Here is a 20,443-nt window from a genome sequence, read left to right on the forward strand (position 1 = left end):
TTTAAAGTGTTCTAGTAACTGAAAGTGAAACTTGTCGTTTAGTTTATATAGTCAACGTAAAATGATAAAGAACGGAAGCGTTGTCAGCTCGGTTAGCAGGCGGATATTTAGGCAAAACAAATTTTAAAAAGAGTGGTGAACATCTGCAGGAACTTTAAGGACATTTCAAAATAATTTAAAAATATTGTCTAGATATGAAAATAAAAATTGCTTGATAAGATAATTTGTTACATGCAAATTTTGTCCAAAATAGATTTTTCCGGATTTGGTCTTTCTACTAAAATTGGAAATAGAGGATTTTCTGAAAACAGTTGATATTTTTACTATTTCCCAAGCCAAATTAGCAGTTAGTCTGCTTTGTAATGAATGTAATATGCGTCATTGCTACTACAATCATCATTCGTAATTTACAAAAGAATGTTGCTTGGACTTAAGTTGTTCAAAAAATACACCACATTTTCAGTAGAAAAAAAAGTAATGCAAAAATTGCAAAATCTCGAAGAAATGGAAAAAAGCAAGCAGCAAATATTTGCATAACTATCCGTCCTCTACTTACGATAGATAATTTTTTATTTTGGCAGAACTGAAAAACATCCTCTTATGGAAAACATGTTTATATTCTAATTGTTTCGTGATATAAACAACACACAAAATCACAGAAACGGAATTATCATTTCCGTCAGTCTAGTCACTAGTGATTGATTAGATTTCATGTGACAAAAATTTTTCTCTAAGATTGGTTTCTTACGGATTCTTATTATTCAATATATTTTTTATTTTTTATAAATTATGTGTATGATTTCCTCCGCAATTCGTCTGAACATACTGAATTATTTCAACAACAGTGTTACCGAAAAATTACGATTTGGCCCGGGTACCAAGCACCAATTGGAAGAGAATAATTACAGAAGAATCACTAGTTTTGGACGTTTAAATCAACAATATTTATTGCTATTCATCTCATAAACAGACTAGATATTGTAACTGCAAGGGCTTATATTTTGCCCTTTTTTCTTAATATGTGTCGTCTTCTTTTTACAACAAGAGAAGTAAAACATGTTTAAAATGACAAATTTTTGTAGGAAAGTATCGACTTTGGAATTAGGCTCCACCCCTCGGCCCGACAGCAAATGGAAAATTCATCACAACTGGAGCTTGCGACGGATTTGGGTTGGGCTTAATTTTTGGCTTGTTTTTTTCTTAACATATTCAAAGAGAAGGTTTTGATTTTTTGTATAGAAATAAGGATTGTGCAATTAAGCTCCGCCCCCTTGGTTCACGACCAATAAAAAATCACCACAAGTGAGATAGGGCGAGGCTTATATTTTACCTTTTTTTTTCTTAATATGTGTAGTCATCTTTTCGCAACAAGCAACTTAAAACATGTTTAAAATGATAAATTTGTTAATACATTTAGTTTTATTTGTATAACACGATTATTTAAGAACATATTTCACAAGGTCGTAAAATAAGGATTTTACAATTAAGCTCCGCCCCTCGGCTTACGACGAATAAAAAAGTCATCAGAATTGAGATAGGGTGGGTGGGCGGGGCTTAGATTTTGCCTTCTTTCTCTTAATATACATATCCATCTTTCCATAACAAGAAACTTAAAACATGGTTAAAGTGGTTTTTGCAAGGAAATATGGATTTTCCAATTATGGGGCGGAGCCTAATTGGAAAATCTATATTTCCTTATACAAATTTTCCATTTTAAACATATTTTAAGTTTCTTGTTATGAAAAGAAGTCTACACATATTAAAACAAACAGGCAAAACGTAAGCCCGCCCACCCGCCCTATCTCTATTGTGATGATTTTTTTTTTATTAGCCGTGAACCACGGGGACTGAGCCTAACTGCAAAATACTTATTTCTTCACAAGAAATTAAAAACATGTTTTTCAGGATCGTGTTGTTAAAAAAATACTGTGTATATTAAGACAAAAAGGCAAAATATAAACCCCACCCACCCACCCCATCGCTATTGTAATGATCTTTTTTATACTTGGAAACTTAAAACACGTTTCAAATGGTAAATTTTTGTAAAGAAATATGGATTTTGCATTTAGGCTCCGCCCCTAGATCTACCAACGAATAAAAATTCCATTACTATTTAGATCAAGGCAGATATGGGTGGAGCTTAATCTGTAGCTTTAATTTTTTTCGAAATATACATAGGTACTAGTTGAATAATACGATACTCATAAACATGACTCTCTACGATTAAAAAAAATCATCACAATTGAGATAGGGTGGGTGGGCGGGGCTTACATTTTGCCGTTTTTTCTTAATATACGTATACTCCTCTTTTCAGAACAAGAAACTTACAACATGTTTATAACGGTAAATTCTTGTAGACGTCATCAAAATATTGTTAAGTATGATACATTTTACTTATTTGTTCGAATGTTTGTAAGGTCAGGTCAGGTAAGGTTAGGTAATGCCTTCCAGAATGTTAGTGACGTAATCTAAAAAAGTCCACTCTCAGAGCGTAAGCTAAAAAGTATTGTAATAGAATAGTAAAAAAAAATTGGTCGAAAGTTATTTCAACAGAACTTTTTGCGATTTTCGTTTTTTGATAACCTCTACAAAGTAAAAACTTTTTTTGACTTGAATCCTTCAATTCTTCAATGTTTAATTTTTTTCGTCTCTTCAAGTTTTCGATTTGTAATTTTTCATTTTTTTTTAAATTGTAATTTTTCGATTTACAATTTTTTGAGTTTTCAATTTTTAATTTTTCAGGTTTTCAATACTTCAGTTTTTCATTTTTTCAAATTTTCGATTTGCAATTTTTGGGTTTCGGTTTTTATGTTTTTTATTTTTCGAATTTTTAAGTTTTTCAATGTTCAGATTTTATAGTTTTTGGGTTTTTTGATATAAATTTTTTGAATTTTTCGTTTCCTCAGTTTTTCAAATTTGCATTTTTTCGTTTCGGTTTTTTATTTTCTTTGTTATTACAATTCATTGTTTCTTCGATTATTCGAATTACACGTCTTCCAGTTTTCATTTTAAAATTTTCGATTTGTGATTTCACCAATTTTCAATTTTGAATTTTTCAATTTTTAGATTATTCATTTTTTCATTTCTACAGTTTTCCGATTTGGACTTTTTCGTTTAGGTTTTTCATTTTCTATGTTTTTCTTTTTGTCAGTATGAAATTTTCCCAATTTTTGGATGTTTCAATTTTTGGATTTTCCAATTTTTAGTTTGTGATTTCACGAGTTTTCAGTTTTTAGATTATTTAGTTTTCCATCTCTACAATATTCCGATTGGGAGTTTTTCGTTTAGGTTTTTCATGTCCGTTTTTCTTTTTGTCAATGTCTAATTTTCAATTTTTGGATTTTGCAACTTTTCGATTTGATATTTTTCGTTTCGGTTTTTTTTTTTTGTTTATTAATACACTTTTGCGGTTCTATCAATTTTTCGATTTGCATGTCTTCGAATTTTGATTGTTAAATTTTTGGGTATGGATCTTAAGCAATTATAAGCCCCGCCCCGCAATCTGACAACTAATGAAAAATTTATTACTAGTATTTGCGTCAGGGCAGGTATGGGTGGAACTTAATTTGTGACTTTAATTTTTTCTTAATATACATAGTATTCTTTGAATAACACGATACTCAAAAAATGTCTTACGTGGTAATTTCGTGTAGAGAAGTAGTAAGAATTTTGCATTTAAATTCCGCTGTTTTGGCTCTCGACATATAAAAAAATCATCACAATTGAGATAGGGTGGGTGGGCGGGGCTTATATTTTGCCTTGTTTTTTAATATACGTATAGTTATCTTTTCAGAACAAGAAACTTAAAACATGTTTATGTTGATAAACTTTTGTAGACAAATATGGATCTTGCATTTAAGCCGCGCCCCTCGATTTACCAACGAATGAAAAATTCATCACAATTGAGAATTGAGAGAATTTCCCAGTTAGTTTTATTGAAGTATCATAATTTATTGGTACAACAAGAATTGGGAGAATCTGATTTACGTACATAAAAAAAAACGTTTGTTGTTGTCACAGGCCAAATTTTTCATTTATTTGCTTCACATCCGGGAGGGGCATTCTAAATAAACCACCTAGAAACTCTAGAAATCGTTCAAAGTGGGTTCAAGAAATCTTCTTAGATGTACCTTATTAGCTTAAACGAAACATTTTCATTGAATTAGGTTATAGTTACGGTGTTATAAACACGATATTCCTCTCTTTAGAACGAAGATTCTGCCAAGATCTGCAGTCTTCGTTTTTTAGACCGATGGCGATTTCCCAGTCTGAATTATTGAGCGAAGTTTCAATAAAATATTTATAACGCCTGTCATCTTAGATCCCATAACAGGAGTCTCATTGTTGAAATCATGTAAGTTTGGGCTACAAAATGTGTTTATATTAACAGGGAAAACATTAAGGTTGCACTGAGATACCCAGTTGTATGGTAAGATTTCCTTTGCCTATAAGATGGTAGGAATAGCCACTCCACCATTGTAAACACGTGAATTACCATCCAGCAAGGCGTCAGGTTTCATTCTAAGAAAATTCTCGTATGGATGATTATTCTGCATATTACCTTTTACAAACCCATTAATTACAATGGTCTTTTTTTCTGCAGTTGCAACATTATAATTTGGACAGATGTGACATGGTGGTAGAGGATTTGGGAGGTTTTGAATCATTTATGTGTAAGAAAAATATCATATTTGATAAATCTATTTGTTTATTTGTCATATAAAGCATGCGTTTTGTAGACAACTTCTTAGCAATGGCCCGATCTTTCATTCATTTCCTTCACATCTCGGAGGGACATTCGAAGTGCATTACAACTAAATACTAGAATTTTGGAAGCGAAAATTGTTCATTATAAGTTCATTCAAACATTTTAATAATATTAAATTATTATATACTACTTACGCCGTTCACAGAATCGTAAGTTCCGGTTATCCTGATGAAAACTACCGCCCTTTCTTTAAAACGAAGATTTTGCCAAGATTTGCAATCTTCATTTCTTAGATCAACAGCAATCTCCCAGTCAGTATTATTTATAGAAGTTTCAACAAAATATTTATAGTATCTGTTATCTTTATCCCATAATAAAACTCTCATTGTTGAAATCATGTAAGGTTGAGCTGCGGATTAATAATTTTTAGAAAAAAAAATTAAACATTGCACTAAGGTACCCAGTTGGATTGTAATAGGTTCGCTGCCTATTTTGTGATAGGTATATGAACTATAGTCATCTGAATTACCATCAAGCAACGCGGAAGGATCTTGCCTTAGAAAATGATCATAACTATTATTATCATCATTATTCTATATGTATTCTTTCGCTTACCCTTCAATAATAATCGCTTTCTTCTCTAAAGTTGCAACATTGTATTTGGGGCGAATAATATCATTTGTAATTGTAGGTATATCATTTTTGAAATATGCTTCGAAGGAAATGATGCGAAAATCCTAATTTAAAAGTGAATAAATGACGTGAGTACTGTTTATATTCTTACTCGGTTGGCTGTATTTTGCGTCCCTACAATTTTTATGTACTGGGTCACCTGCTGACTAAAAAAGAGAACCTGGTCTGAACGACAACTAACACGACTGTAGTCGATAACTTTTCTCCAATTCTTCTGATCAAGAGAAACCGAAATGTTATAAGAATACGAGCTACAACGAATTTTCTTAAAACTGTGAATAATATTTTTGTACGTACCGGTTATCCCCATCCCAAAGTCTCATTTTGAAGTGGTTAACAAAAGATGGAGTACCAAGCCTCACAATAATTCCACTTTCATCGTCTATACCGTGGTATGCATAGTTACTTTCTGTGTTTCCGCCGCCTGTCAACAACCAAGCTGTATTTGTTCCAAGAATCACTTCAGCGTTGTGTTCAGCAGTTGCTAGATTTTCGTCCAAAACTTAAAACTCTCACTTAATTTTTTTCCCGAATTGGGAGACAAATTCTTACGATAGAACCCTCTAGAAGTGGAAGTTTTTGTTTTGACACCAACGATCTCGGCAATGGCTTGTAACAACTTTTCACAGTCGAATAGTTTCGAAGGCCAGACTGTACTTACGATGTCCACGACAGTCATCGACGATAAACGAACACACTGTATAACTAAATGATCAACGTCGTTGTGAATTTTGCACCACTTAGCCACGTTTTTGAAAATTTCGATTTCGGGAGCAACAAAAGAATTGCGTTCTAAAAGTTTAATCATCGATTTCTGTAACAAAAGTATGATGTGTGTAATCATTAACACTACTGTGGTTTTACTTGGGACAGGTCGGTGAAACAGTCACTGGTGACGACTTCAGATGCGTTAAGGTCCATGAAAGAATGACAGGCTTCCAGCAGTTCTTCTAAATCGTAGAGATTGGCAGTGTTGAGGACGAGGCAAACGTTTTGTAAATTTAGAAGAGGTTTTAGTTTTTTAATGATGGTGGTTTGAAGGTCTGTGAACGAGTATTGATGGACAAGTCCTAGTATCTCAAGGGATGACTCAAGATCGGAGGAAACAGCGATGGTACCTGAAATTCATCCATGAATCTGGTTCTGTTGTAAAAACTGACGTTCACCTGTATAAATGTATTTTAATAGAGTACGTAAAGCGTCAAAAGGCACACCGGTTATTGCTATTTCGGTCTAAAATTTTTGTGTAAGGATTATTTTGCAAGAAATTGACAAATCTTGTACCTGGTTTGTGTTTTGCGGATCTCCGTAAAGTAAAGATTCAAAGTACTCGCTCCTCACGGCCAGAATCACCTAAAGTGTGTAATACATTTTCGATAATTCACACCAAGTAATTGTAGACTAACCTTGTGAGCATATAGTTTTTGGTCATCGACGAGCAACGTAATATCAGAAAATTTCTGGTTGAGGTACAGAGATGCCACATCTCCGAGTAACTTGGTGGTGTCTGTAATGGTCACACTTTCGTCACTTTGCACCATTTTGTTTAGATTTTACACAGTTTAAGTGTTTTGGTTTGACGGTATCAACACTGAAGGTGGAAATATTCTTCGGCTTTATATAGGCAACACAAAATGATAGAGAGAGGAAGCGTAACCACTTCGGTTAGAAGGCGGATATCTATGTAGAAAAATTTTAAAATGGTAATGAAGAACAAAACATGAAATATCAGAAAATTTGTAGTGAAATATGGGTAGCTACAATAAACTAAATGCACTGAAATAACTTCCATTATTGATTTTGATACCCCCAGATAACACACTTTATTCTTCCAGGTTATTAACAAGAATTTTATCCTAAATCGTCGTCAATGGATTTAAAAATTCTGGATTTTTGTTAGTTTCTTACTTTAATTTCCACTCTGTCAAAGGAGACTCAAATTTTTTAACCAAATACGTACAAATCTATACAAAAAATGTAGAGATTTCTAGTGCTAGTCTTAAGTACTTCTACGACTGTGAAGCTTCAAACGAAAAAAATCTTTACTTCCTCTACAAAAATCATAGAATTTGCAGTATACCTATACACAATGAAAAAATGCAGTATTCTAAATGATTTAAAAAACGTTGGACGAACAAGCACCAGTTTTTTGCCTAACAATCCGTCCTCTGCTTACAAGAGATTATTTTCTATTTTGCTGAAAACAAGCTCTAATAAAACACATGTTTGTGTCTTTGTTTTGCGATATTACAAAATGACAGAAACAAAAGTCCTATTTCCACCGATGTGTGCCAGTTTCTTAAAAAAAAAATTCTTGAATATTTTTATTCCATAAGAAATCCGTTGGAAAATAAAATAAAGTATTATTGTTATAATATGCCTGTGGTTTTGTTTTAATTTAAGTGAAGTTTTTTAGCTTCCATTTTGTCATCCAGTCAGGCGACTTATAACCGGCTTGTCAAAAATGTCAAACTATTGTCAAATGTCAATCATACAATTATTATCATTATTATTTTGCTGACGGATAACTCCAGTTACAATAATAGAACATAAAATAAATATACAAGTGTACAAACTTAAACCGCTTAATTAATTCATCTAAGATAACACTTAACGATAACAAAACTTAGCAATAGAAATGAGAACAGAAACAATATATATTCATAAAACACTATTTATAATGCTTAAACTAAAATAACATAAATAAGAAAAAATAATAGAATTCTAAACTAAAAATTGTGTCTGAAATAATCGCTTTAGTCTCCTTTTAAACTCTGTTGAATAATACGAAATGGTTATATTTATTCAGATGATTTGCTATCTCCATCATTCTTAAGATAGAATGATTCTTAGTTTTGTTGGTACTAGATACAGAAATTCTGAACGTCACTGAACTACGCGTAATACGACTATTGGCTGCCGGAATTAAGAACGTTAACTTACTTAACAGTGAAAAATTGTCAATATTACCATTTATGAGACTATGGGGGAAGCAAAGACCCGACATAAAACGCCTATCCTCTAAAGAGTTTATATCGAGATAACTACAAATCCAAGTGTAATCACCATGATGATGACTACGATTAAATTTAAATTCAATCGAACGAAGAAACCTTTTTTGAATTTTTTCTAGTAGCTCGCAGTCAACTCTATAGTATGGATTCCATACCGGGGAACAGTATTCAAGATGAGAACGCACAATGAATCAAAAATAACACCCAAATTCCGGATTTTTTTCACACGGGCTATCGCAGAACTTTCTGATAATTAAAACGTACCAATGATTTTTGAGATTTAGAGGTAGTAAACTGCTGAAAAACCACACATGTAATCTATTAAAGTCAACTTGCAGTTCCATTGTGTCACTCATGGACTGAACAGATTTAAGTAGCTTCATATCGTCCGCATATAATAAAAAATTCGAATTGTGAAAACAAGATGTTATGTCATTAATAAATAAGAAAGACAAAATAGGAGCACGATGTGAACCTTGTGGGACCCCCAATTTTACAGAAAAAGGAATAGATAAGTGATTTCCAATTGTCACCTGTTTCTGTCTATCATTTAAGAAGGACTCTAACCACTTTATGGTGTTGTTATTAAAACCGTATTTGGATAACTTAAAAAGTAGCAACTTATGATTTACTTTATCGAACGCTTTAGAAAAATCGATATATGCAGCATCAACTTGAAGTTTATTGGCAAACGCATCATTAAGGAAGGAATAGTACTCTACTAAGTTCGACAAAATTGAGTAAATATAGGGATAATATAAATGTTTTTCCAAACTTTACGAAATTTACATTCATTTAGAGACGATTGAAATAACAAAATCAATGGAAGAGAAATTATAAAGACACAGGTTTTAAGAGAATGCTTGGAATTCCATTTGGACCATAACTGGAGGAAAATTTTATTTGGGAAATATGCTCGAACACCTCAGCAATAGACACCTTTGATCATTTAGTTCCATATCCGGAACAAAATTAATGTTGAAGTTCCTATTGTTCTTTTCATATACAGAAGAAAAAAACTTTGGCATGAAGGGAAAAATAAAAGACCCTATTGAAGCAAAATTTTTTTCTATTGCGAATACATCGTCTTACAAAATTTCTTGAGATTATAAATTCAATAGTGCAGCGGAATCCGATTTTCAGTTTTCCGTCTCTATTCCGCAGGACATTCGAAGTGAACAACGTGGAAACCCTTGAAATCAAAATTGAACAAACATTACATGCAGTCCCAATTTAAGCGTCATCAAAAAAGAGAAAAATATTTTGTTTTATTTTACTCACAATGTTAGCTGTGTTGTGTGTCCCAGTAATCCTAATGAAAACCATTGCTCTCTCTTTAAAAACAAGATTTTGCCAAGATTTACAGTCTTCGTTTCTCCGATCCACAGCAATTTCCCAGTTAGTTTGGTTAAGAGATGTTTCTATGAAATATCTGTAACTCCTTTCATCTTTGTCCCACAACAACAATCTCATGCTCGAAATCATGTAAGGTTGAGCTGAAGAATATTTTATAATTTTAAGTCAAGAGTAACTGTGAATACCGCCAAGTACCCAGTTCTACAATGATGCTTCCTGATCCTATAGTATGTTGAGTAAAGCCTGAACCACTATTATAGTTACTGAAGTCCCCATTTAGAAGCAAAGAAGGGCTGTCGCTATCAATTATTCATAATCATAATAATACATTCTGGTGACTAGTACTTACCCTGATATAACTCTAGCTCCTTTTGTTGTGGCCACATTGCTATCCGGATAAATAATGCCACTTAAAAATTTCGGGACAGTAGTTTTTAAGTATGCTTCAAATCCGATCAAATGGAACCCCTAAATCACAACATGGCAAAAAATAACTATACTAGATTATCAAATTTTAGCGCAAATTTACTTTATTCGCAGTGTTGTGAGTTCCTTCTATTTTAATGTACTGGGCCAGCTGTTGGTCAAAAAACAAACTTTGCTTCGAATAACAGCTTATGAGGCGGTAGTCGATTATTTTTCTCCACTTTTTGCCATCAAGGGAAACAGCAATGTAGTAAGAATAGTTACTAAAACAACTCTCAGCCAAGTATGTGCTTTGGTTAGTACACTTACCGTTCATCACCGTCCCATAGTCTCATCTTGATATGATTAAAATACGAAGGAGTGTCAAGTTTAACAATAAGAGCATTCTCACCGTCGATCAAATGTTCACCATAATAACCGACATCGGTTTTTCCATCGCCAGTCAGCAAATGAGCAGTTCCTTCTCCTGAAATTACCTCAGCTTTGTGGAGAGGAGTTGCAATATTCTCATCAACCACTTAAACTAAGAATTAAAAAAACGTCACCGTGATTTCGAAATTCTTACTGTAAGAACCTCTAGCACTGGAGCTTTTCACTTTAACGCCAACGATTTCAGCAACGGCTTGCAGCAGCTTCTCACAGTCGAATAATTTCGAAGGCCACACTGTAGACACGATATCTTCCACAGTCATCCAGGATAAACGAACACACTGTATCACTAAATCGTCAACGTCGTTGTTGATTTTGCACCACTTGGCGACACTTTTGAAAATTTCGATTTCGGGAGCAAAAAAAGTACTGCGTTCTAAAAGTTTAATCATCGATTTCTGCAACAAAAGTGTAACAGGTGTCAAAATTAAATTATTCTGGTTTTACTTGAGACAGGTCTGCAAAACAGTCACTTGAAACGACTTCAGAGGCGTTAAGTTCCATGAAGGAATGACAAACTTCGAGCAGTTCTTCTAAATCGTATAGGTTGGCAGTGTTGAGGACAGCGCAAACGTTTTGTAAATTTAGAAGGGGTTTTAGTTTTTTAATGATGGTGGTTTGGAGGTCTGTGAACGAGTATTGATGGGCAAGTCCTAGTATCTGAAGGGTTGTGTCAACATCGGAGGAAATAGTGATGGTACCTGAAATTTTTGATTAATATGGTTTTGTTCATAAAATAGTGGGTCACCTGTATAAATGTATTTAAGCAGAGTACGCAAGGCGTCAAAAGGCACACCGGTTATGGTTATTTTCGTGTTTTGCGGATCTTCGTAAAGTAGAGACTCAAAGTATTCGCTCCTCACAGCCAGAATCACCTAAAGTGTGATATTTTTTCGATAAGTCAAACCAAATAATTGTGAACTAACCTTGTGAGCGTATAGCTTTTGATCATCGACAAGCAAAGTAATGTCAGAAAATTTCTGGTTGAGGTAGAGAGATGCGACATCCCCGAGCAACTTGGTGGTGTCTGTAATAGTCACACTTTCGTCACTTTTCACCATTTTGTTTAGATTTAACAAAAGTAATCACTGAAAGTGGAAGTTTTCTTCCGATTTATATAGGCAAATCAAAATGATAAAGAACGGAAGTGTGTCCACATCGGTTAGAAGGCGGATATGTATGTAAATTAATTAATTAAAACAACTTGGTAAAAAAATGAACAATAAAAAAGCTCCATTTGCTCGTAAAGAAAAAACATCAAATTTACACTAATTAGAACTGAAAAACCTAAATTTATAAAATATTGTTAAAACAATGGAAAAAGAAGCAACAAATATTTATTTGCCTGATGATCCGTCGTCTACTTACGGTAGATAATTTTCTGTTTCGTTGCAACAAACATATTTTTACACTTTTGTTTCTCGATATAACTCGTTAACAAACTCAAAGAAACAAAACTACCACTTCCGCCAGCATGTGTTTACATTTTGCTAAAAAAATATCGTGAATTAAGTGATCATTCTTAACTGAAGATAATGTTGAAGGTTACCTGAACTCAATGATCTAATTCAATTGTAGTTTTTAGCAAAATGAAAATCTGCCTATCTTCAAATGTTTTATTAAAACGTTCCGAAAGATTAATATAATGAGAAAAAAATAGGGAAACCGAAAAAAATTCGTCTAAAGGGTTTAGACAGTACTTCCCTTGCTGTCGGAAACCTGATGACTGCACGCCTATTATGTTTTTTTTCTCATTAGATTTCAAAGAATTCGGTTTTGTAGTTCTTGATTAAATCAATAAAATAAATTTGCGCATTTATTAAATATTTTGAGTCGCCCTGTATGTATATCCAAATGCAAAAAATATGAATGGAATGATAATTACAAGAAGTGACTCATCATATTTTGCATATTCTATTTATAACCTTAAAATATTTGCAAGATTTCAAAACATTCGGTTCTGTAGCTCCTCATTAAATCAATAAAATAAATTTACCCATTCATTAATTTTTTGGGTCACCCTGTATATGCCAATCCCAAAAATATGAATGGAATGATAAATCAGAAGAAGAAACTCATCGTATTTTGTACATTTTAGATAGGATTTATTCAGCAAAATTTTGGGGTGGCGACATCCATTTTTTAGGGGGGATGAGCAAATATATTTTGATCAAAAATTTACCATATGCTTATGATAAATTTAAAACATTTCCAAGATTTCAAAGCATTCGGTTTTGTGGTTCCTGATTTAATCAATAAAATAAATTCACGCATTCATTAATTTTTTTGAGTCACCTGTATATGCATATCCAAGATCTTTGTAGTTTTTGCCACTTTTATATTGTCTCGACATCTCATGAGGTCATGACCTCTAGAGTTCGAAAAAAGTGGTCTTCCGTTTCCGTCTGTCTATCTGTATCCATTTTTATTAGACAAGTAGTTTCCGAAACTACTGGACCCGATTGTTTAATGTTACCCCAGACATCTCAAATTTTTGGGAAAAATTCAAAACTGAATAAAAATATTGTGCAATATAAATAACTTTCAAATTGCAAAACCGATTGCCCTAAAATCTTGTAAATATTTTAAGGTTATCGTTGTCATGGCAAACAGTTAAGCAAAATGTATTCGTTTATCCCCTCCCAAAAAATTTATGACCTCATCTCAAAATTTCGCCAAATAAACTTGACGCGTTTCGAAATTTTCGATTTTACCATTTCTCAATTTCTTTATAAATTGATTCTTTAATTTTTCGTCTTTTCGATTTCCCGATTTTTCGACTTTTTCATTTTTTGACTTTTCGTTTTCTCGATTTCTCAGTTTTTCGATTTCTCAAGTTGTCGATGTTTCGGTTTTAGAATTTTTCAATTTTGGGGTTTTTCAAGATTTCTATTAATCAGTTTTACGATTTTGTGGGTTCTTCAATTTTTCTACATTTTGGTTTCAGAATTTTTCAATTTATCGATTCTTCAAATCCTCAATTTTTCCAAATTTCCATTTTTAGATTTTTATTTTTCGATTTCTCGATTTTCCGATATTTTAGTTTTACGATTTCAGTTTTTCGATTCCTTAATTTTTCGATTTTTCAAATTTTTCGATTGTTCAATATTTTGATTTTAGGCGTTTTCAAATTTTCGATTATTCGTTTTCTCAATTTTTGATTTTTTTGATTTCTCTACTTTTCGATTTAACGATTTTTCTATTTTTCGATTAATTTTTCGATTTTTTAATTTTTAGATATTTCTATTTCTTGATCTTTCAACTTTTCGAGTTCTCGCTTTTAGATTGTTCGGTTTTTCAATTTTTTGACTTTAAAAATGTTTGATTTTTCAAGATTTCAATTTTTCAGTTATTAAATTTTTAAATTGTCAGTTTTCCAATTTAGATGTTTCGATTTATCGTTTTTGCTTTAAGTTAAATGTTTTAATGTCAAATTTAATATTTTCGATTGTTCGACTTCTGGGTTTCTCGATTTCTCAATCTTTAGAAGTTTTGATTTCTAGATGTTTCAATTTTTTAATTTCGATTTCTCGATTTTTCGATTTTTTCGACTTTTCAATTCTACGGTTTTCCAATTTTTCGACATTTCAGAGTTGGAATTTTTTAGCTTCTCGATTGTTTCAGTTTCTCGAATCCTGAGTTTTTCCATTTTTCGGATTTTAAAATTTTTCGACTTTTAATCGTCTCGATTTCTCGATTTTTCAAGGTTTCGACATCTCAGTTTTGAAATTTTTTGTTATTCGATTCTTCAATTTTATCAATTTTTCGAACTTTTAATTGTAGATTTTTCGATTTCTCGATTCCTAGTTTTTTAATTTTTAGTTTTTCGATTTTTTAAATTTTACATAAATTTTTCCATTTTTCGAATTCTCGATCTGTAAACGTTTTTCAATTTTTCGACTTTTAAAATTTTTTCATTTCTCGGTTTTAGTTTTTGGGTTGTTCAGTTCCTCGGTAGTTTTTGTAATTTATCAGAGAACCTGGAATTTTTGGGCTGGGGAAGCTGTGTCGAAATAACCATCGACTAACTTTTTAGTTTTGCCATGCAGTTTTTTCAAAATATCTCGAAACTCTAATATTTTTTTGGTAATTTCCTCTTATTCGGGGTATTGGAAACACACAATCTGGAAATGTAATTTTAAAATAAAAAAATATCTCTTTTACTTATAAAACCCCGTTTTTAAAATAGAAATATTTAACAATTTTGTTTTTATATAGTTTTAAGCCAAAATTTTTACTATATTGATTTCTTCTTTTATTATTTATCGTGGTATAGTGATTTGGGACAACAAAAAAAAAAAAAACAAAGATCACAGCAATATTTTTGTTCTATATTCATTTAAAAAAAAAAGTGATTTTGAAAAATCTGTAAACTTTCTCATGTAAGGTTCCAACGACATAGACATCCTAACATACTGATGCAGAAAGCTCATTTAAAAGTTCGTAATTACCATTAATAAAATCAAACACAGATATTCAGATTCCAATGAAGGTGCTGAAGTCGAAGAGATAGACCAGGAATATGAAATATGTTGAATATTCTCAGGTAAGTATTATAGTCTCTAACAATTGGAGGTCGTTCAAAATATAGTTCGTTGAACAAACCAAACACTTCTTCGTGGCTTCGAAGCCTATCAGAACGATCCTCTTTGACAGATTTTGATTTTTTGCACTGTCTTTAATAGAACCTAAATGATGCACTTTCTAGTTGACAGTCTACGTTACGATTTGAAAATCGTATTTTCAAACTTTCTGTTATCGTACTACTAAAGATTGAAATTTGGGGATCATAACATTTCTCGATTGGATGATTCGGGAAAATAGAACGTTTGAAAAAAAACACACGTTTGATCAGCTAAATATTTCTATTATTACTTGTCACGTAAACAGTTTCAACATTGTAGTAGTCACCAAATCTCTGGTTTATTTCCATCACACCTCGGAAGGACATTCGAAATGAACCACATGAAACGCCTAGAAGTTTTGTTAGAAAAAGTATCCATAATTATCACATAAACTGTTGTCAACTAGGTGAATACGAATGAGATTTACTTACTGTGTTAGCAGTATTGAGAGTCCCCGTTATCCTAATAAAAACCACAACTCTCTCTTTAAAACGAAGATTCTGCCAAGATGTGCAATCTTGGTTTCTTAGATCCACGGCAATCTCCCACTCTGAATTATCGGTAGAAGTTTCAACAAAATATCTATAGCGTCTCGGATCGCGGTCCCGTAATAAAAGTCTCATTGTTGAAATTATGTACGGTTGTGCTACGATTCGTAATGATTGTTAAAAATAAAATAAAGAAACTGTGGTGACTTACCCAGTTGGATGGTAAGATTTCCACTGCCTATAATATGCCAAGAACAGCCGCTACTGCCATCACGTAAATTACCATTCAACAAAGCGGAAGGATTTTCTCTTAGAAAAGGATCATATTTGTGATGGTTCTGCACGTATTTTTGACTTACCCTTTAATGACAAGCGCTTTCTTGTCTAAAGTTGCAACATTATAATTTGGGCAGATAATGCCATTTGTGGTTGTAGGAACATTATTTTTGAAATAAGCTTCAAGGGATATGATGTGAAACTCCTGAATAAAAAAAAACAAATTAAGTATGTAAGTGCGTTTTGTAATCTTACACTGTTGATTGTGTTTTGCGTTCCCACGATTTTTATGTACTGAGTCATCTGATGATTAAAAAACAAAACTTGGTCTGAACGACAACTAATGCGACTGTAGTCGATAATTCTTCTCCAGTTCTTCTGATCAAGAGAAACCGAAATGTAATAAGAATAAGAACTGCAACAAATTTTCTTAAAACTGTAAATAATATTTTTCTACGTACCGCTTATCCCCATCCCAGAGCCTCATTTTGAAGTGGTTAACAATAGATGGAGCGCCAAGCTTCACAATAATCCCACTTTCTTCGTCTATACCGTGGGATGCAAACTTACTTTCTGTGTTTCCGCCGCCAGTCAACAACCAAGATGTATTTGTTCCAAGAATCACTTCAGCGTTGTTTTGAGCAGTTGCTAGATTTTCGTCCAAAACTTAAAACTCTCGCTTAATTTTTTTCCCGAATTGGGAGACAAATTCTTACGATAGAACCCTCTAGAAGTGGAAGTTTTTATTTTGACACCAACGATCTCGGCAATGGCTTGTAACAACTTTTCGCAGTCGAATAGTTTCGTAGGCCAAACTGTACTTACGATGTCCACGACAGTCATCCACGATAAACGAACACACTGTATCACTAAATCATCAACGTCGTTGTGAATTTTGCACCACTTAGCCACGCTTTTGAAAATTTCGATTTCGGGAGCAACAAAACTATTGCGTTCTAAAAGTTTAATCATCGATTTCTGTAACAAAAGTATAATGTGTGTAAACATTAACACTACTCTGGTTTTACTTGGGACAGGTCGCTGAAACAGTCACTAGTGACGACTTCAGATGCATTAAGGTCCATGAAAGAATGACAGGCTTGGAGCAGTTCTTCTAAATCGTAGAGATTGGCAGTGTTGAGGACGGCGCAAACATTTTTCAAATTTAGAAGAGGTTTTAGTTTTTTAATAATAGTAGTTTGGATGTTGGTGAATGAATATTGATGGGCAAGTCCTAGTATCTGAAGGGATGACTCAACATCGGAGGGAATAGCGATAGTGCCTGAAATTCATCCATGAATCTAGCTCTGTTGTAAAAACTGACGTTCACCTGTATAAATGTATTTTAATAGAGTACGTAAAGCGTCAACAGGCACACCGGTTATTGTTATTTCGGTCTAAAATTTTTGTGTAAGGATTATTTTGCTAGAAATTGACAAATTTTGCACCTGGTTTGTGTTTTGCGGATCTTCGTAAAGTAAAGATTCAAAGTACTCGCTCCTCACGGCCAGAATTACCTAAAGTGTGTAGTACATTTTCGATAATTCATACCAAGTAATTGTAGACTAACCTTGTGAGCATATAGTTTTTGGTCATCGACGAGCAACGCAATATCAGAAAATTTCTGGTTGAGGTACAGAGATGCCACATCTCCGAGTAACTTGGTGGTGTCTGTAATGGTCACAGTTTCGTCACTTTGCACCATTTTGTTTAGATTTTACACAGTTTAAGTGTGTTAGTTTGACGGTATCAACACTGAAGGTGGAAATATTCTTCGGTTTTATATAGGCAACACAAAATGATAGAGAAAGGAAGCGTAACCACTTCGGTTAGAAGGCGGATATGTATGTAGAAAAATTTTAAAATGGTAATGAAGAACAAAACATGAAATATCAGAAAATTTGTAGTGAAATATGGGTAGCTACAATAAACTAAATGCACTGAAATAACTTCCATTATTGATTTTGATACCCCCAGATAACACACTTTATTCTTCCAGCTTATTAACAAGAATTTTATCCTAAATCGTCGTCAATGGATTTAAAAATTCTGGATTTTTGTTAGTTTCTTACTTTAATTTCCACTCTGTCAAAGGAGACTCAAATTTTTTAACCAAATACGTACAAATCTATACAAAAAATGTAGAGATTTCTAGTGCTAGTCTTAAGTACTTCTACGACTGTGAAGCTTCAAACGAAAAAAATCTTTCCTTCCTCTACAAAAATCATAAAATTTTCAGTATACCTATACACAATGAAAAAATGCAGTATTCTAAATGATTTAAAAAACATTGGACGAAAAGCACCAGTTTTTTGCCTAACAATCCGTCCTCTGCTTACAAGAGATTATTTTCTATTTTGCTGAAAACAAGCTCTAATAAAAAACATGTTTGTTTCTTTGTTTTGCGATATCACAAAATCACAGAAACAAAAGTCCTGTTTCCACCGATTTGTGCCAGTTTCTTTAAAAAAAAAAATTCTTGAATATTTTTATTCCATAACAAACCCGTTGGAAAATTAAATAAAGTATTATTGTTATAATATGGCTGTGGCTTTGTTTTAATTTAAGTGAAGTTTTTTAGCTTCCATTTTGTCATCCAGTCCATCAGGCGACTTATAACCGGCTTGTCAAAAATGTCAAACTACTGTCAAATGTCAATTATAGAATTATTATCATTATTATTTTACTGACGGATAACTCCAGTTACAATAATAGAACATAAAATAAATATACAAGTGTACAAACTTAAACCGCTTAATTAATTCATCTAAGATAACCCTTAACGATAACAAAAATTAGCAATAGTAATGAGAACAGATAAAAAATGTATATTCATAAAACACTATTTATAATGCTTAAACTAGAATTCTAAACTAAAAATTGTGTCTGAAATAATCGCTTTAGTCTTCTTTTAAACTCTGTTGAATAATACGAAATGGTTATATTTATTCAGATGATTTGCTATCTCCATCATTCTTAAGATAGGGTGATTCTTAGTTTTGTTGCTACTAGATACAGAAATTGTGAACGTCACTGAACTACGCGTAATACGACTATTGGCTGCAGGAATTAAGAACGTTAACTTACTTAACAGTGAAAAATTGTCAATATTACCATTTATGAGACTATGGAGGAAGCAAATATCCGACATACAACACCTATCCTCTAAAGAGTTTATATTGAGATAACTACAAATCCAAGTGTAATCACCCTGATGATGACTACCATTAAATTTAAATTCAATCGAACGAAGAAACCTCTTTTGAACGTTTTGTAGTAGACCACAGTCAACTCTGTAATATGGATTCCATACCGGGGAACAGTTGTCAAGATGAGAACGCACAAATGAAGTACAACAATTTCATGGACCACTGAAATAAATCACAACAATGACGCCATATGAAGCCTAACATTCTAATTGATTTATTATCAATACAATAATGTAAGGATGAATCAAAAATAACGCTCTAATTCCTGATTTCTTTCACACGAGCTATCGGAGATCTTTCTAACTGATAATTAAAAGTTACCAATGATTTAGAGTTGAGGAAAGATATCACATAACACTTTTTGAGATTTAGAGGTAATAAATTGCTCAAAGACCATGCATGTAATCTATTCAGGTCAACTTGCAATTCCATTGTATCACTCATAGCCTGAACAAATTTAAAAATGTTATGTATAAATAAGAAGAACAAAATAGGACCACAAGGTGAACCTTGTGGGACCCCCGATGTTACAGAAAAGGGAATAGATAAGTGATTCCCAGTTCTCACCTGTTGCTGTCTATCATTTCAGAATGACGCTGACTACTTTATAGTGTTGTTATTAAAACCGAATTTGGATAACTTAAAAAGTAGCAAATTATGATTCACCTTATCGAACGCTTTAGAGAAATCGGTATAGGCACCATCATTAAGGAAGGAATAGTATTCTACTAAGTTCGACAGAGTTGATCTATTTTTAACGAAACCATTTTGTTTTTCAGAAATTATGTCTACACTTTATGGAGTCAAAAATCTTTGCAATAACAGATTGGTTCCACATTCTATAATTATCAGTTCTATTTCGTTCACCAATTTTAAAACTGGGGATAATATAACAGTTTTTCCAAACTTTAGGAAATTTGCATTCATTTAGAGACGATTAAAATAACAAAATCAATGGAAGAGAAATTGTGAAGACACAGTTTTTAAGAGAATGCTTGGAATTCCATCTGGTGGAGGATTTTATTTGGGACTAGATATCCTCAAACACCTCAGCAATACATACCTTTAAACCATAATCATTTACTTCCATACCCGGAACAAAATTAAGGTTGAAGTTCCTATTGTTCTTTTCATGTATAGAAGAAAAAAACTTTGGCATGAAAGGAAAAATAAAAGACACTATTGAAGCAAAACTTTATTCTATTGTTAATATATCGTC

At 32.7% G+C, this 20,443-nt stretch overlaps 3 protein-coding genes across 3 annotated transcripts; all 3 read right to left on the minus strand.

Moving 5' to 3' along the window:
• Positions 1-4,730: 4,730 nt before the first annotated feature.
• Positions 4,731-6,982, minus strand: LOC135123317 (BTB/POZ domain-containing protein 9-like). Its single transcript, XM_064047849.1, has 11 exons — positions 6,808-6,982; positions 6,686-6,754; positions 6,568-6,634; positions 6,266-6,519; positions 5,954-6,215; positions 5,699-5,903; positions 5,493-5,652; positions 5,324-5,445; positions 5,169-5,263; positions 4,903-5,117; positions 4,731-4,821 (listed from the first exon to the last, which is right to left on the minus strand). Exons 1-11 carry the CDS (start codon positions 6,940-6,942, stop codon positions 4,780-4,782), a joined length of 1,626 nt encoding a protein of 541 aa, XP_063903919.1. The 5' UTR covers positions 6,943-6,982; the 3' UTR covers positions 4,731-4,779.
• Positions 6,983-9,466: 2,484 nt separating this feature from the next.
• Positions 9,467-11,692, minus strand: LOC135122968 (BTB/POZ domain-containing protein 9-like). Its single transcript, XM_064047465.1, has 10 exons — positions 11,553-11,692; positions 11,375-11,501; positions 11,074-11,327; positions 10,763-11,024; positions 10,507-10,714; positions 10,301-10,460; positions 10,121-10,239; positions 9,967-10,070; positions 9,697-9,911; positions 9,467-9,607 (listed from the first exon to the last, which is right to left on the minus strand). Exons 1-10 carry the CDS (start codon positions 11,685-11,687, stop codon positions 9,569-9,571), a joined length of 1,623 nt encoding a protein of 540 aa, XP_063903535.1. The 5' UTR covers positions 11,688-11,692; the 3' UTR covers positions 9,467-9,568.
• A 3,790-nt stretch (positions 11,693-15,482) lies between these two features.
• Positions 15,483-17,755, minus strand: LOC135123315 (BTB/POZ domain-containing protein 9-like). The gene is made up of 11 exons (XM_064047847.1): positions 17,586-17,755; positions 17,464-17,532; positions 17,346-17,412; positions 17,044-17,297; positions 16,732-16,993; positions 16,477-16,681; positions 16,271-16,430; positions 16,099-16,220; positions 15,951-16,048; positions 15,683-15,897; positions 15,483-15,600 (listed from the first exon to the last, which is right to left on the minus strand). Exons 1-11 carry the CDS (start codon positions 17,718-17,720, stop codon positions 15,559-15,561), a joined length of 1,629 nt encoding a protein of 542 aa, XP_063903917.1. The 5' UTR covers positions 17,721-17,755; the 3' UTR covers positions 15,483-15,558.
• Positions 17,756-20,443: the final 2,688 nt, after the last annotated feature.

The sequence above is a fragment of the Zophobas morio genome, unplaced genomic scaffold (assembly GCF_036711695.1).
Source record: "Zophobas morio isolate AGI-343-1 ecotype UQ-CSIRO unplaced genomic scaffold, CSIRO_AGI_Zmor_V1 ptg000006l, whole genome shotgun sequence".
In the NCBI taxonomy this organism is placed as follows: Eukaryota; Metazoa; Arthropoda; class Insecta; order Coleoptera; family Tenebrionidae; genus Zophobas; species Zophobas morio.

What these genes read in the sequence shown, in the direction of transcription:
- LOC135123317 (XM_064047849.1), bottom strand. Translation starts at nt 6,942, where the DNA reads ATGGTGCAAAGTGACGAAAGTGTGACCATTACAGACACCACCAAGTTA. An exon ending in ATCCGCAAAACACAAACCAG is followed by an intron (nt 6,635 to 6,685) that starts GTACAAGATTTG and finishes CAAAAATTTTAG; the next exon opens with ACCGAAATAGCAATAACCGG. An exon ending in CTTACGATTCTGTGAACGGC is followed by an intron (nt 4,822 to 4,902) that starts GTAAGTAGTATA and finishes CCAAAATTCTAG; the next exon opens with TATTTAGTTGTAATGCACTT.
- LOC135122968 (XM_064047465.1), bottom strand. Translation starts at nt 11,687, where the DNA reads ATGGTGAAAAGTGACGAAAGTGTGACTATTACAGACACCACCAAGTTG. An exon ending in GCTTAAATACATTTATACAG is followed by an intron (nt 11,328 to 11,374) that starts GTGACCCACTAT and finishes CAAAAATTTCAG; the next exon opens with GTACCATCACTATTTCCTCC. An exon ending in CTATGGGACGGTGATGAACG is followed by an intron (nt 10,461 to 10,506) that starts GTAAGTGTACTA and finishes GAGTTGTTTTAG; the next exon opens with TAACTATTCTTACTACATTG.
- LOC135123315 (XM_064047847.1), bottom strand. Translation starts at nt 17,720, where the DNA reads ATGGTGCAAAGTGACGAAACTGTGACCATTACAGACACCACCAAGTTA. An exon ending in CGCAAAACACAATCAACAGT is followed by an intron (nt 16,221 to 16,270) that starts GTAAGATTACAA and finishes TTTTTTATTCAG; the next exon opens with GAGTTTCACATCATATCCCT. An exon ending in CTCTCAATACTGCTAACACA is followed by an intron (nt 15,601 to 15,682) that starts GTAAGTAAATCT and finishes CAAAACTTCTAG; the next exon opens with GCGTTTCATGTGGTTCATTT.